The sequence below is a fragment of the Toxorhynchites rutilus genome, chromosome 2, assembly GCF_029784135.1.
Source record: "Toxorhynchites rutilus septentrionalis strain SRP chromosome 2, ASM2978413v1, whole genome shotgun sequence".
In the NCBI taxonomy this organism is placed as follows: Eukaryota; Metazoa; Arthropoda; class Insecta; order Diptera; family Culicidae; genus Toxorhynchites; species Toxorhynchites rutilus.
Window position 1 is genome coordinate 299,699,836 of NC_073745.1, and position 15,298 is coordinate 299,715,133.

The following is a 15,298-nucleotide window of genomic DNA, read 5'->3' on the forward strand; positions in this document are numbered from 1 at the left end:
AGGCAACAGGGTGACTAGGAAATGTGCCGCCACACTCTGAAGGTAATTTCCTGTAGTTTTCCTTATTCTCAGTATTCTGACGCAGGTTTGATTCCATGGCTTTAGCGCATGGCATAAATTGATTCATTTGGGGTTCAAATATCATTATAAAGTCGTATGCATTGAAAGGTTAGAGTGTTTGTGATATATGGAATTTAAATAAACGCTGTTAGTTTTTACTTCATTTGATTTACTCCATTTTTCGAATATTTTCAAGTGACAATGCCGTTTTTTTCTTACTCCTAGAAAACTTTGATTTCCTGTTCCGGTATCTGAAAACTGGTGCCCTCAAATATGTCAGATATTTTCCGTTCAAACACATTCAAGCAATAATAATGACTCGTGCTTCCACGCTGCTTCTGCTGCGCGCGTAACAGTTTTGTTTGTTTGCTTGTGTTCTCTCTTTCTTCCCTTATTTTCACTTCAAATACGTGGCTATGAGAATTGGGTTAAAAATGAAAGCGACTCTGGAGAGAATTGGTAGGTTTTGGATCTGACGTTAAAATACTTGAAATGTTGGCGATGATGATGACGACGATGATGATTGTGGTGTGATTATTCGACAGAAGATTTCCACTGTGTTTCACTCAGTTATCCTGGTTTCGAATAGTATCAATAAATACGATTTGAAATAAAAACGAAACTACACCTCTGACACTTAACGACCTCAGCGCGCGATTCCAACCGTTTTTTGATTGCATCTGATTTGTGCATTTTACATTTTGTTTTTGTTTTTTTTGCATCTGCGTGCGGGAGAAGTGGTTCAGGTTCATTATATACAAATTTAACGTCTCCACAAATTTTCATTCCATATTGATTTATGCTATACTTCATACGATTTTGTTAAAAATATTTAAATATGAAAATAGGAAGAATTTAGAATTCTATTGCTTGCAGTTTAGCTCTATTTTTGATACTTGTTTCAGATATTTTAAATGTGGGCTGATTAAAAGGGTTGTGCAATATATGTTTGTTGATTTTTGTTTTGTTTTATTGTTTGGATTTAAAACTGGATAAACTACTGGTTTTGGTGGTCTTTGTGTACTATGGATCAATCGTGGGGAAACTCATGGAAAACGATACTAAACGGAAGGTTTAGTTCTACGCAGAGATCGAAATGCTCGCCGACTTGAGAGAAAAAACATTCGTTCTCACCCATATGGAAAAATAGTTGAGAATATGAGAGGAGAGGGAATGCTATACCCTCACTTCGATTTTCACGAGAAACGCATTGCTGATTTGTGTTTTTCGGTGAGTTATGATTAGCCGAAAAATGGTTTCGTTTTCAGAATCTTGTTTCTTGCACGAATCTTGTACGTCAACAACGGTTCTGATTCGATAGATTAGGGCAGTTATACCTAATCTGCAGTATAGCTGCCCTAACTCGTGAAACAGAAATAACAAATGCAGCGTTAGTTCTACGTATAATGTGGATATAGGAAATATTGCAATTCGAGCTCCGCCCGTTTTCAATTTACTGAGAATAAACAAGCTATTCGCGATTTCGCAGCATTCACGATTCATCAGTCATCCGGTTAGCAACCAGGTGGCAGCGAGGCTTTCCAAATGAACCTTCCCATGACCGAGTGTTCGGTTCAGTCTTCCAAATTGGCTTTTTTAAGGCTAGAAGCGAGAAATCCGTGAAATTCTAAAGCCTCTATAATTCAAACCATGAGATCATCATCACTCAAGTCACAGTCTCGCTTCAGCTAGCAGACAGTAGTATTTCTCAATGCCAGACACAGCTGTTTTGCTCGATACAAAGGAAGAATGGAGGATAGATATCGGTGCGATTTTGTTCGGTGGAGGCACCGCGTTGATTTTCAAACTGTCTGGTGGAAAGGGGTTCTGTATGGTTGAACCATTTAAACATCATTTCTGCATCTGTGCTGGGGTGTAAGTTTGAAATTTCGAAAACAAGAGCGCTACGTTTCGGGTGCAAGGCTTTGAGAGTTAATACCTCTTTGTTGGCTGAACAAAGTGTTATTACAGACGCATTTGAAAGATAAATGGTGTATGAGTGATGTTTGTTATTTATTGATTCAAAAACTTTTTCCTTTAGCTCAAAAACTGCATTGAAAGCAAACTAATAAAATCATAAAAATCTATGAATATTGATGAAATCACAAAAATTTATAAATATACTTGAAAGTCTAGTTAAGAATGGTCAGCGGATCTAACCGCCATAAAATCATTTACTGCACCCTTAAACATCCATATGCCTAATTTGGTTACATTTGCTTAATATTAATATTCGCGAGTGATGGAGAAATTTGTGTTTTATTTGTAGGGCAGCCCCCTCTTAAAGAGAGGGGAGGGGTACCTAATCACCATTGAATCATTTATTGCACCCTAAAACCTCCACACGCCAAATTTCGTTTCATTTGCTTGATTAATTCTCGAGAAATTTAGAAATTTGTGTTTCATTTGTATGGCAGCCCCCCCCTTAGAGAGGGGGAGGGGTCTCAAACTGTCACGAAAACGTTCCCCGGCCCCAAAAACCCCTACATACCAATTTTCATGTCGATCGGTTCAGTAGTTTCCGAGTTCATAAGAATCAGACAGACAGAAAAACAGACAGACATCACTCCATTTTTATATATTATATATAGATTTCGATGCATTCTATAAAATAATATCGGAGGTAATCAAAAGCGAATTGATTTTTATAATTTTTTTTCTGGAAGCTAATAATTAAGCTATTTTTTTCTGTGAATTTAGAAGCCTGTTCGAATTTATTGGTGTGATTATGACAATGTTTTGAATTATAGAAATTTTCTCAGACTCTCAGACTTTCTCAGTTCATTCGCCTCCAACTTTAAAAAATGCCAATCTGGAAAGCATCGCAGCGGCTGACGTCTGGTTGCTAGCAGGATGACAAATAAATGATGAATTTCCGATTGATCAATTAACTTTCGTGAATTCGAGCATTGTTTCCGGGTTAAAAGGGGCATCGAAATGCTGCGCACAGTACGTGTTAAATCTGAAAGTTAATTTGGAAATCTGCTCAAATTGGTGTTCGCGCCCCTCACTCAATGAAAGCATTCATTCATCGGCCCTTATTAGTGCTACCAAAAGGTTGAGTTTCATTCTTGAATACGTTTGTTTCTCGACGGTTATTGTATCGTAGTCCTACTTTAACAATGTGTTCGTGAAAAGGCAATTTCAGATTAATATAAATTAGATTAGATATTTGAATATTTTATATTAATACAAAGATAAATAGGGAAATATATTGCAGGTTCGATTAAACTTAGAAAAAAACCTCGGTAACCTTGTCAGGTTTTCCAAGAATAATTCTCTGTCGATGCGATTGGAGTTCAATAATGAGTGTACACGATAAACAACGAAATAAATCAACGGTTCGATATATTTTAGAAGAATTTTGTCGGTTATATTGTCAGGTTTCATAAGAAGAGTTGTCTACCATCACGATTGGAGTTCAAGAATAAGTAGTCATGATAAATAACGAAATATATCGATGGCTCGATTTATTTTAGAATAATTTTCTTGGTAACCTTGTCCGGTTCCCTAGAATAATTTTCCACCGGTTCGCCTAATTTTAGAAGAATTTTCTCGGTTCGCCTAATTTTAGAAGATTTTTTTTTTCTTTTGCGTTTTTTTCTTTAACGCAATATATCGCCGGTTCGACTCATTTTAAACAAATTTTCTCGGTTATCTTGTCAGGTTTCCCATGAATAATTTTCCGCCGGTTCGATTAATAGATAAAGAATAATTTTGTGCCATCGCGATCGGAGTTCAATAATGTGTAGGCCGGTTCGATTGATTTAAGAAGATTTTTTTCGGTTACCTGGTCAGGTTTCTCAACAATAGTTTTCTGCCGTTGCGATCGGAGTTCCGCCTTGTCAGGTTTCCCAAGAATAATTTTCTGCCATCGCCATTGAAGTTCAATAATGTGTAGGCACGATAAATAACGCAATATATCACCGGTTCGATTAATTTAAGAAAATGTTTGTTTTGTTACCTTGTCAGGTTTTCCAAGAATAACTTTCTGTCATCACGATTGGAGTTCAATAATGAATAGGCACGACAAATAACGCAATATATTGCAGGTTCGATTGATTTAAAAAGATTTTTGTTCTGTTACCTTGTCAGGTTTCCCAAGAATAATTTTCTGTCATCGCGATTGGAGATAAATAATGTGTAGGCACGATAAATATCGCAATATATCTCCGGTTCGATTAATTTGAGAAGAATTTTCTCGGTTACCATGTCAGGTTTCCCAAGAACAATTTTCTGCCATCGCAATTGGGGTTAAATATTGAGTAGGTACGTAAAATAATGCAAAATATTGCCGGTTCGATTAATATGAGAAGATTTTTGTTCTGCTACCTTGTCAGGTTTCCCAAGAAAAAAATTCTGTCATCACGATTGGAGTTCAATAATGAATAGGCACGATAAATAACGCAATATATCGCCGGTTCTGTTAATTTAAGAAGATTTTTTTCGGTTGCTTTGTCAGGTTTCCCAAGAATAATTTACTGTAATAGCGATTGGAGTTCAATAATGATAAATAACAAAATATATCGTCAGTACAATTGATTTTAGAAGAATTTTCTCGGTTACCTTGTTAGGTTTCCTCAGAATAATTCTCTGCCGTCGCGTTCTTTGTTCCATTTTCCATATTTTCAGAGCTAAATTAGAAACAGTGAAGCATTTTCGTTGGATTTCAGAGAGAGAGACAGATTTCGTCACATCCCTCTCTCCGAAATAGAATTTTCGGTGAAAAGGAAGAGACGAAAATTTGAACACTGCACAACTCATCGAAAACTGGATTGATTGATCTCGCTCAGCTGTGAGAATTTCGATCTCTGGTTCTACGTATTAAAAAAGCGAGCGGTCTGAAAGTTATACAAAATATTTCACGTTGATTTCACGGCTGATTTTCCTAAAGAATTGATTCATTCAACAAACTTTCAGCGAATGTGGATAGCATCTCTCAAACCAAGCCAAATCTTAATTCAATACAAAAAAATAAATGATCAACATCGTTCCTCAGCTGATTTGTGTTTTTCATTTGTTTCTTTTTTCATTACCTATCCTCTGTACAAGTAGTAAATTCAGTTATCGTCTAGTAAGGAACTAAAACAAAGCTTCACCTTGAGATTTGTGTTACTTTCTTCGCCCATTATATGTACAGTGAGAACATTCAAAAAAGTTACATTCTTTTTTTATTGCTATTATGATTGTATGATTTTTTAATTTCCTCCCTCTTTCGCTCTTTTTTTTCCTACTAGTTTTTATCATTCAACCTAAAATTAGCCACTATCTCTAATTAGAATATCAATAATAATAAAGTTAATTCACGTTAGAATAAAAATCCCACTTTGTGTGTGTTTGTTGATCTCTTCTATAGCAGTCTATGTTTTGTTTGTTTGTTGTTGTTGTTGTCGCCGTCGTCACTTGTTGCAACGCCTTTAGCCTCCGCCGCCGCCATTTTTGCTGACAAATTCATGCAGAATGTCGCACGCCATCTCGATGTTGTTGCGCGAAATCCCAAGTGCGGTGATGACGTTCTCCTTGGAGTAGCCCTCCTGCATCAGGCGGGCGATATACTCCAGGTTGATGTTCTCGTAGGGCACGTTCGTGTTGTTGTTGATGCCGCTAGCGCCGCTAGCGCTTGCCAAGGCGGCTGCCACGGCGCTACTGTTCAGGTGGTGGTGATGATGATGGGGATTGTTGTTGTTGTTATTGTTGGCGGCGGTGGCGTTGGTGCTTCCGCCCGCGCTACCGTTGCAGTCCTTCAGAGTGAGGGTAATGTTCTCGTAGAGTAGGGGATTTCCGATGGTTCTACCGGCTGCCGCAATGGCAGCCGACAGCTGAGAGGTCGTTATGGATTTCGAGGGTGGATGAGGAGTGACTTTTGCGTTGATGCCGGCGTTGTTCGCTGGAAGGGATTGATGTCGCTGATGCTGAAGGTTCGGCGTTTGTTGATTGGTGTTGGTCGTTTGCGGTTGCGGTTGTTGTTGCTGTTGCTGACGCTGGTGTCGGGGTTGTGGTTGTGGTTGCTTTGGGATGTGTTGTTGGGGTGGGGGTGGTGGAGGCTGTGGTTGAGTTTGCTGCAAGATAGCAGTGACCTCGTTGGAAAGAATACCGTTAAGATTGGTGGTGATGGAGGTCGGTTTGAATTGGTACACGTTGCTTGTGCTGGTTAGGACTAGATTCTGGTCAGTCTTGTCATCGACCTTCAGTATGATGGGTTGCCGGGCTTCGAGTGGTCGAGTGTCAATGATACCGATGATAGTTTCCGCTGGGCCTACAATCACTTTATCGAGTTCCTCTTCGTTCAGGGATTCCTGATTGGGTAGTTTGGACTGGACAACAATACTACTGCAGGGACAACCACCGCTGCCAGGTGCAGAGCCGCTGGGATCATTGTTCTGATGTTTGGGAACAGGGGGAGGAATGGTGTTGGGAACTACATTGGCTCTACTGTTGCGGGTAAGTGTCGAAAGATTTTCCGAACTGCGGCTGAGGTTCAGATTGGTGGCCACTTGATTCGACAGGTTGCATAGACTAGAAGCGGAATTGATTTGGGTCTGAACGCTGCGAGCGGTCAAATGCTGCGACGATTGACAGCGTGAATTGCTCGTCTTCAGCCGACTGCCTTCACAGCTGGAAGCCGCAGACGATATCATACCGGGAGATGACTTCCGCGGGGGTAGTGGCGGTGGAGTCGTGGTACTCTGTCGTACCATTTGATGATGCTGGTGTTGATATATGGACTCCATGGAACTTGATGCTGTGCTTTCCATCGACAGGGCTTTATTTAGCGCCTTGTACATCAGATAACTGCTCGGGTTCGAACCGCTTGGGGTCGCTGCCGAGGAACTCGCCGGTGCACTGAGTCGGTTCTGTTGCACGTGCTGACTGTGGACGCTGGGCGTCGAAGTAATGCTGATAGGTGTCTGTGATAGGAGAGACGAGGACGAGGACTTATTACACTTGACAAGATTGCTGACTTGGCTACTGTTAGTGGCGCTTGCGGTGGCAGCGGCAGTGCACATACTGTTGCTACAGTGATTGTTGTTCAGTGAGATGTTAGTGTGTGTAGCCAGATTCCCGTTGACCGTGTGGGATACGGTTGCGACCATGGGTGGCGCAGAGGCAGCTGCAGCGGCTGCCAGCGCTGCCGGACTCGACACTAGTGCTGCCAGCTGTGCCGCCCCGCTGGATGATGAACTGGATGAGGATGACGCGTAGCTACAGCTGCTCGACTGGGACTGCAGCGAGGGACCGCCTGCGTAAATATCGTTACTGGTTAGCACCGGTGCCGTAGGGTTCGGTTGACGCCGTGGCAACCGGGGTGAGGAGTGTGGGCTTTGCTTTTCATTGCGTGCCAAAGTCATACTATTGCTCAGCGCATGAAGTGACGACGTGGCGATATTGAAATCGTCCTAAACAGTGGTGGTGGGTTATGAATGCATTGTTTTGAGGGGGAAGGAAAGGGAGGAAGAGAAAGAGAGAAAGACAAGTTTGTTTTACGCAACTGCCACCGAGTTTTATTTGGTTGATTTCACGCTAAGCTAAGAGTGGGTTATGATAATGAAGTTTACTAAGTCAAAACATATCAAATAATAGCGAGCAATCATTCCACATGCAACATGAGGGGAACAGAAAAACCATGCGCGAAAATGCACAGATCGACATGCTTGATCAAAGTGAAGGAGCAATAACATAAAACTTGAAAAAAATTATAATAAACCACGGATCAAACTCCTACAACGATGAACGAGAACACATGTTTCGCTACAATTGATTACTAATATATTAGAAAAAAGCATCAGTGTGCAATTTCCAATATTTTCGTAAATACGAAGACAAGTATCAGGTGATTACAATGCGACGACGCGGACTTTGAAACCATTTTTTTCATTTTTTTTGTTTTCTCTGAATTACGTCCATCAACATTCAGAGAAAGCATAAAAATTGAAAAAAAGCTTAAACGCTTTAAACATAAACTAAAAAACTGAGGTTCATTAGTTTTTTAGTTTATGTTTAAAGCGTTTTTGTTCATTTCAGTACAAAAATTTCAAATTTTTCTTTTCAATTTTTTTATTAATAAAAAGTTTTAAAATTATTTAGGGAAAAAAATCGTTACGATTTTTTTATCAAGTCGAAGTATTTTTGTTGAAATCTAATAAATTGTCTTTTCACTTCTTCCCTTTTATCAGCGCACGAGGAAATAAAATAAGTAAGAAAAAACTATTTAAGTTAAACGGTTTCTTTGTGATTAAACATAATAGTGATACAGATAATGTACTAAAAGCTATAAAATAATTAGGCAAGTAGCAGTTAGCAGTTATCATACCCCTTCCTTCATTAATTAAGGACATTGATGAGACTGAAATAAAATCGCAGGGCATATGATGAAACCATTAAATGCGGATAATGGAAATTCAACGCCATCTTGGATTTGCATTTTTCATAAATTTCATAAAGTTTTATGCAGTCTTTTTTATTTTATTTTTTTCATTAAATATTGGATCTGACGAAGTTTCTATTGAACGGATTATAATGTGTAGACGATTTAATTTTATTACATTATTTTTTTTCTCTATTTTGTATTAATCTCTATTATGTCTGTCATGATCTTGGTGATGATGGACTATTTTTATTTTTATTTTGATGTTTTTATATTGTAGTTGTTGAAAAAAAATAAAAGTAGTCTACAAAAGTTTGAGCGAGGCGCGTGTGGTGCAGATATGAAGGATAAAAATTTAAAAGTTTTGTAAGGACCGGTCTAGAAATTTGTTGTGAGGGAAAATTTCTCGATTTCTCTGGATGGGGATATTCAAGTCAATCCAAAACAAGGCTGGCGGTTGGACTTGTGTCTTGGTGCACCATTTGGCTGCAAGAGCCTTGTTGGGATCGTATCGGATCTGTGGCGGACAAGACTGAGTATTGGCTTGTCTTTTGACATTGAAATTTTTTTAAACTCATATCTGTAAATAAAATCAGTTCGTTTTTTTTGCTAAACTGATTTCAATGCTGAGAAAAAAAATATCTTTTAGATAACTCGGTTTGCTCAAATCTCTGTAGGGGAAGGAGGCGGGACCATCATCATCAATTATTAAATAAAAGTGTGTTACACTAATCAAGCTCTTTTATTTGATACCCATATTGATGGAGTTCTGAGAAAATATGTGATCCGCCATTTTGTAGCAGCCGCCATCTTGGATTTCAATTTTAAAATAACTGTGTTCTACTAGTCAAGCTCTTTCATTCGATACCCATATTGATGGAGTTTTGAAAAAATATATATATGACGCCATTTTGTGATGGCGGCCATTTTGGATTTGCATTTTTCATAAACAACTGTATTCTACTAGTCAATTCATTTCATTTGATACCCATATTGATGAGGTTTTGGGAAACCCATATTGATGAGGCTTCGAGAAAATATGTAATCCGCCATTTTGTAGCGGCTGCCAATTGGATTCTCAAAATCATGATATACGCAGTTTTATAATGACTGCAGAGAATCGTTCAACAGGAAGGGGGTTAAATTTCTATTAATGTGGAACAGCGCTACAGACATGTTACAAACATACAAACAGGGCAAGCTAAATAAAACCGTTTAAAAATCACGATAGTTAAAACCCTGAAGATTGTAAAAAGTGAGACACACAAAAATGGTTCCCAAAAAATCGTTTTAATCCTTTCACCTACAGCATCGATTTTTCATCGTGGTGAAATGAATGTGCCAAAAATTACACCATCGGGTCTCCCTCGTGGTGTTCTTGCATATTATAGGTCGCTAGGAGAAGACAGAGTAAGGGAAGTGGGGGCATAGTGATCACCCTAAGGAATATGTCCATATCCAGCGTCCACATACCGCTACAATTCCCGTTTTACTAAGAATATTATAGTTTAACGCATTGTTGTTCAAGATAGCATAAAAATATAGCAAAGCAAAATAGCTCATTTTTCATCATTGGAATAAAAGGTGAAAAATAGAACTTTTTTTTTTGCTCGGATGTAAAGTGGTCACTCGCACATATCAAGCTAAATGGGATAGATTTAAGCGTTTTTTTCGTCCTAATTTGTTCTAATCATATTCGATATAGTAGGTACATGTATGAAATAAGCTTGGTCTATTCACCTAGAGTCTCAATTCAAATTTTCTCATGCATACAAAAACGTTGTAAGAAACACACAGAACATTGTAAGTCGTTATGCCCCTATGACCACTTTGCCCCCAAACATCAAAGTAATTTCTACGCTAATTAATCGCTGAGATTGAACAAAATATATGTTCACCTCTCCTAGAATATGTGAACAGTCGTCCAAACTGATGATTTGTCCAACATATCAGATTGAATAAACTAAATTTCACGAGAAATTCCTTAAATATCATGCCGCACAGAACTACGGCCGTATGGCTTTCGAGAGAGCAATTTCTGTTTTTATTTATATTTCGACATGCGACAGCTCTACTGAAGTACAGGGTGACTCAAAATTCATTAAATTATTCAAGCATAAGGTGCCTATCAATACGGTGTCAATATTCAATAGTTATACTACCAAACAAGCTTTGCCCCCCATGACCAATTTGCCCCCACTACCCCTAGTAAAATTACTCGGCGCGTGACCCATAGAAGCATTTGCATTTAGTCCGCTCGTTTGGAATTTAAACCGTAGGCTAAGAAGTTAAGTCGAATTTTCTTCTATCAGGAAATACACTACACGCATCGAAAGATTCGGCCGATGCTTGAACTTACTCAACATCTTCCTAGCCGTCACCTGGACAGCTGTCTTCGGTTCCTTGTCATTGGGTCGTGTGGGTCTTCACTGGCCGGGATTCCGTCGAATGATGGATTCCTAGATGTTCCCCGAGCCATCTGTGGGAGGCAGTCGGCTTTTTCACGACGGTCTGATGCCATTTCGATGACTATGATGACAGGTTGTGATGAAATTCTGTCAACGTAAACATCGCACTCTTAGATAGCTTCTGTCGAAATTTCATCAATTTTTACCTGCATTTCAACATTTTAGTTTAGAAAACTATTCAATGTCTCGCCACTTTTTTAAAATAAAGTCTTCATTCGACATTTTTTGTTTCAGGCATGAATTATATCTTTCACTTCATCGGGAAATTACAGTAAAGCGGCGTTTTACAAATATCCATGTCAACAAAATACTATGAAAGCATTCCTCGCCGATAGCTTGAAATAGCAGGATATAAACTATCCACGTCTCCATTTTGTTTTGATTACCATGAAGTTCAATAACTTGAAGTGTGAAGTTCCAGTGAAAAATGTGAAGGTCACCTAATTGATTCGCATTGTTGCTCGATTCACAATTGCAGCTGTACCGAGCGGCTGGCACGCTATCAATCGCTCAAGTCAGGAACCGTTTGGAACCTATCCGCACCGATCTTAGCAGATGTTCAAATAGGCTGATAATAGGGGATCTTCTGACTTGGATCTAGTCTTCCCACTCTGCTGTTTTCACTCGCCGTATCAAAGTATATTCAGATAATGCATCACCGTTCGTGGGTTATTTTTTTTGTTTCGGTTTTAATCGAAGGAAAAAGTTCTTTTCTGAATATCATGATCGGGAAGGATCTGATAAGATACACCCTCGTGACTGCAATTTCACATGAGACCCAAAAATTTGCGTTTTAAATTGCATCACGGAAAAAACGCTGTAGAAATTCGCCCAGTAGACCGATCCTTTTGAAAATTTTAGACAGTAAAATAAAAACTATTAAACAACTTTTGGCATTTTCTTTTTATTCATACTTCGAGCCCAAGCCCGTATGCTCGCACCTTCCTCTTTACCCCGTCCATAAGGTTCAGTACAACGTCAGGTTGTAGTTTTTTTTGAACAGAAATCCATTTTCTCTTGAAGTCCGTCTCCGATTTGACAATTTTTGGGTTCTTCCGGAGGGCCTGCTTCATAATCGCCCAATATTTCTCTATTGGGCGAAGCTCCGGCGCGTTGGGCGGGTTCATTTCCTTTGGCACGAAGGTGACCCCGTTGGCTTCGTACCACTCCAACACGTCCTTTGAATAGTGGCACGAAGCGAGATCCGGCCAGAAGATGGTCGGGCCCTCGTGCTGCTTCAATAGTGGTAGTAAGCGCTTCTGTAGGCACTCCTTAAGGTAAACCTGCCCGTTTACCGTGCCGGTCATCACGAAGGGGGCGCTCCGCTTTCCGCAAAAGCAGATCGCTTGCCACACCATGTACTTTTTGGCAAACTTGGATAGTTTCTGCTTGCGAATCTCCTCCGGAACGCTGAATTTGTCCTCTGCGGAGAAGAACAACAGGCCTGGCAGCTTACGAAAGTCCGCTTTGACGTAGGTTTCGTCGTCCATTACCAGGCAATGCGGCTTCGTCAGCATTTCGGTGTACAGCTTTCGGGCTCGCATCTTCCCCACCATGTTTTGCCTTTCGTCGCGGTTAGGAGCCTTCTGAACCTTGTATGTACGCAGGCCCTCCCGCTGCTTGGTCCGCTGGACGAATGAACTTGACAAATTCAGCTTATTGGCGACATCCCGGACCGAACTTCTCGGATCACGTCTAAACTGCTTAACTACGCGCTTGTGATCTTTTTCACTGACGGAGCATCCATTTTTGCCGTTCTTCACCTTCCGGTCGATGGTTAGGTTCTCGAAGTATTGTTTTATTACTCTGCTGACCGTGGATTGGACGATTCCCAGCATCTTACCCATGTCCCGATGTGACAACTCCGGATTCTCAAAATGAGTGCACAGGATTAATTCACGACGCTCTTTTTCGTTCGACGACATTTTTCCAAATTTACGAAAAATTGACAGTGAAGCATGGTCAACGTGATCTATACACTCTTAGCTGATTATAAGCGAAAGCTGAAGATATAATTCCTAAAAATTAAATTTCTACAGCGTTTTTTCCGTGATGCAATTTGATGTGAAACACCCTTTACTCTGGCAGATCGGAGGTACGTTAATGCAATTGTTTCCGATAAACACATTATGCTGGAATATCGCAACTACATTCCTTCCTATTGCGTTAACATTGCGGGAACGACAATCAAAGCGGCTCTTGCACCGATTTGCCATCATAAAATCTGTGTTTTCGATAAAAAAAAACATGTTTTCATCTCAGTTTTTTCTCAGAAAATTTATATATTGATATTTGTATTCAATTTATGAATCCAATTTTTGTCTACATATTCAGCCAAATATATTTGTAACTAACGTAGCGCTAGTAACCATACGTAATAAAAGATAGATCCCTTACTCTGCTTTATTGAAATGTAATTTCGTTTTACAATGTTACAAAGTATGTTTATTTACGTTGTGCACGTAAATTTCTCTGGTCCACACATTAAGACATTAAGGACCGCAAAAAATGTGTAAGACATACGCCTGGGACCGCACGGTTTGGGGCAAACTTGTACGCTCCATTTGTTCGATTCCAGGAATGAGATCGTTTCCTTCGATGTGGATGAGACGAAGGCGAGCCATCGATAGGACCTACTAGATTGTTGGCAGACCATGGACTTAACCATCAAGTGTAGAAAACACGGGTTATTTCGGGATCCATCCGTAACAGAAGGAACGCGAATCACGAGAAAACTTGTGAGCGGTCCTTAATGTGTTAACCGGAAAAATGTGTAAAGGTTTTCAATGTCGTAATGTCATATGTCGTAAAACTAAAAAAAATATTTTCGCGATTTTTGAATTTCGGCGGGTTTCGTACATCCTGTCAAATTTAGGTGTACCGGGAATTTTTATTCTTAAATCTTCCCGCATGAAAATTTTTCAAATTTTATTTTTTTATATTGGTGATCCTAATGTCAATTTTGAGCGCGATCTGTCATTAAGTTTGTTTACAGCGTCATTAAGAGTAAGTTAACTTTTTTTTGCTCAGCGTTTTCTGATATGAATAATTCTGTTGGTCAAAGAAATTGTGTAAAATTTCGAAATTTCTTTTGCGAAACGTTGAAAGACTTGTAGTTTATTTGGTGACTCAACTATGTCGAAAACGCGGGCATATGAATGATATGAAACATTCAAAGACGGCCGTGAAGAGATGAACGATTAGTCAAGTCAAGAACAATGATTCACCTCTTCAACTGATGAAAACATCGACAAAATGAAAGGAATGGGGCTCGGAAATCGTTATTAAAGTTTGAGAAAGCTAGCCCGTGAATGAGATATCTCTCACGACACCGTTCGACATATTTTGGTTGATGTTTTGGGTATGAGAAAAGTCGCAGCACGACTAGTGCCAAAAGAGTTCAATTTTCTTCAAAAATTTCATCTACCCTACCAATATTACCGAGCGAGTAGATCCCAGCCTTATCCTCAAACAAAAAACAGCGGCCAGAATTCAGGCTCGTATGATGCTCGAATGTCGATTTCAACCAAATCCCGGGAGCTAAATTCTACAAGCCTCCTGCTCGCGGCAAAGTTTCTAGCAGATTAAAGTTTGTCGCGAATATGTTCACGATTTGTTTTTTGGAAACATTTGAAAAGAGATTTATTTCTGTTGCAAAGAAAACTAGCGTTTCTGCGACGAATGAAATGAAATCGATAGTATACAAAAGAGAATACATCAGCAAACGGATTTCATCCTTCTTTAAGTCCTATGATCGTCAAGTTACGTTCTGGTTAGTTCTAGGCAGCCACCATTGCAACAAGGATGTCATTGCAGCTTGCTAGAACTAAGGTACATCCAAAGTTAATTTTTAGCACATGTTATGGCATTCCAATTTATTACATGAAATGAGCAGAAAAATAACAGAAAATGTTCTACTCCCCAATACGTGTATATTAGGGTGGCAGCGAAAGTGGTCATGTAAAATTTCAAAAACCGACAATGTACATTTTGTTTATTGGCCCAAAAAAATTATCTGTGCAAAGTTTCAGCTCGATCGGACATGATTTAGGGGTGCCTCAAAGCGGTCAAAGTTTTGATTGATCCTCGAAAATCTTCCAAGGGGGGAGAGTAAAGGAAATTTAGAAATTAAAATTTTAGAAATTTCTTTTCGATGACAAATGATTTTTTTTTCGATGCCAAATGACTTAAAAATGCATAAAACGTAGAGAGCTGGAGTTATCACGAAAAAAAAAATTTTTTGGCCGAAAATCGACTTTTTGGGACTTAAGTCAAAACTTTTGTGCTTTGAGGCACCCCTAAATCATGTCCGATTGAGCTGGAATTTTGCACAGATCATTTTTTGGGCCAATAAACAACATGTACATGGTCGGTTTTAGAAATTCGATAATTTTTTTTTCCATAC

The 15,298-nt window shown here is 39.3% G+C and overlaps 1 protein-coding gene across 3 annotated transcripts in view; it reads right to left on the reverse strand.

The window, feature by feature from the left end:
* Positions 1-483: 483 nt before the first annotated feature.
* The window catches only part of LOC129768563 (E3 ubiquitin-protein ligase CBL), a 220,672-nt gene continuing 205,857 nt past the window's right edge, over positions 484-15,298 (reverse strand). For 2 of the 3 annotated variants that reach the window (XM_055770294.1, XM_055770293.1), the window contains one exon: positions 484-7,457. In XM_055770294.1, coding sequence (XP_055626269.1) covers positions 5,478-7,457 — 1,980 coding nt within the window. In that variant the 3' untranslated portion in view covers positions 484-5,477. The remainder of the gene's footprint in view (positions 7,458-15,298) is intronic. The other variant, XM_055770295.1, reaches the window with a different exon arrangement.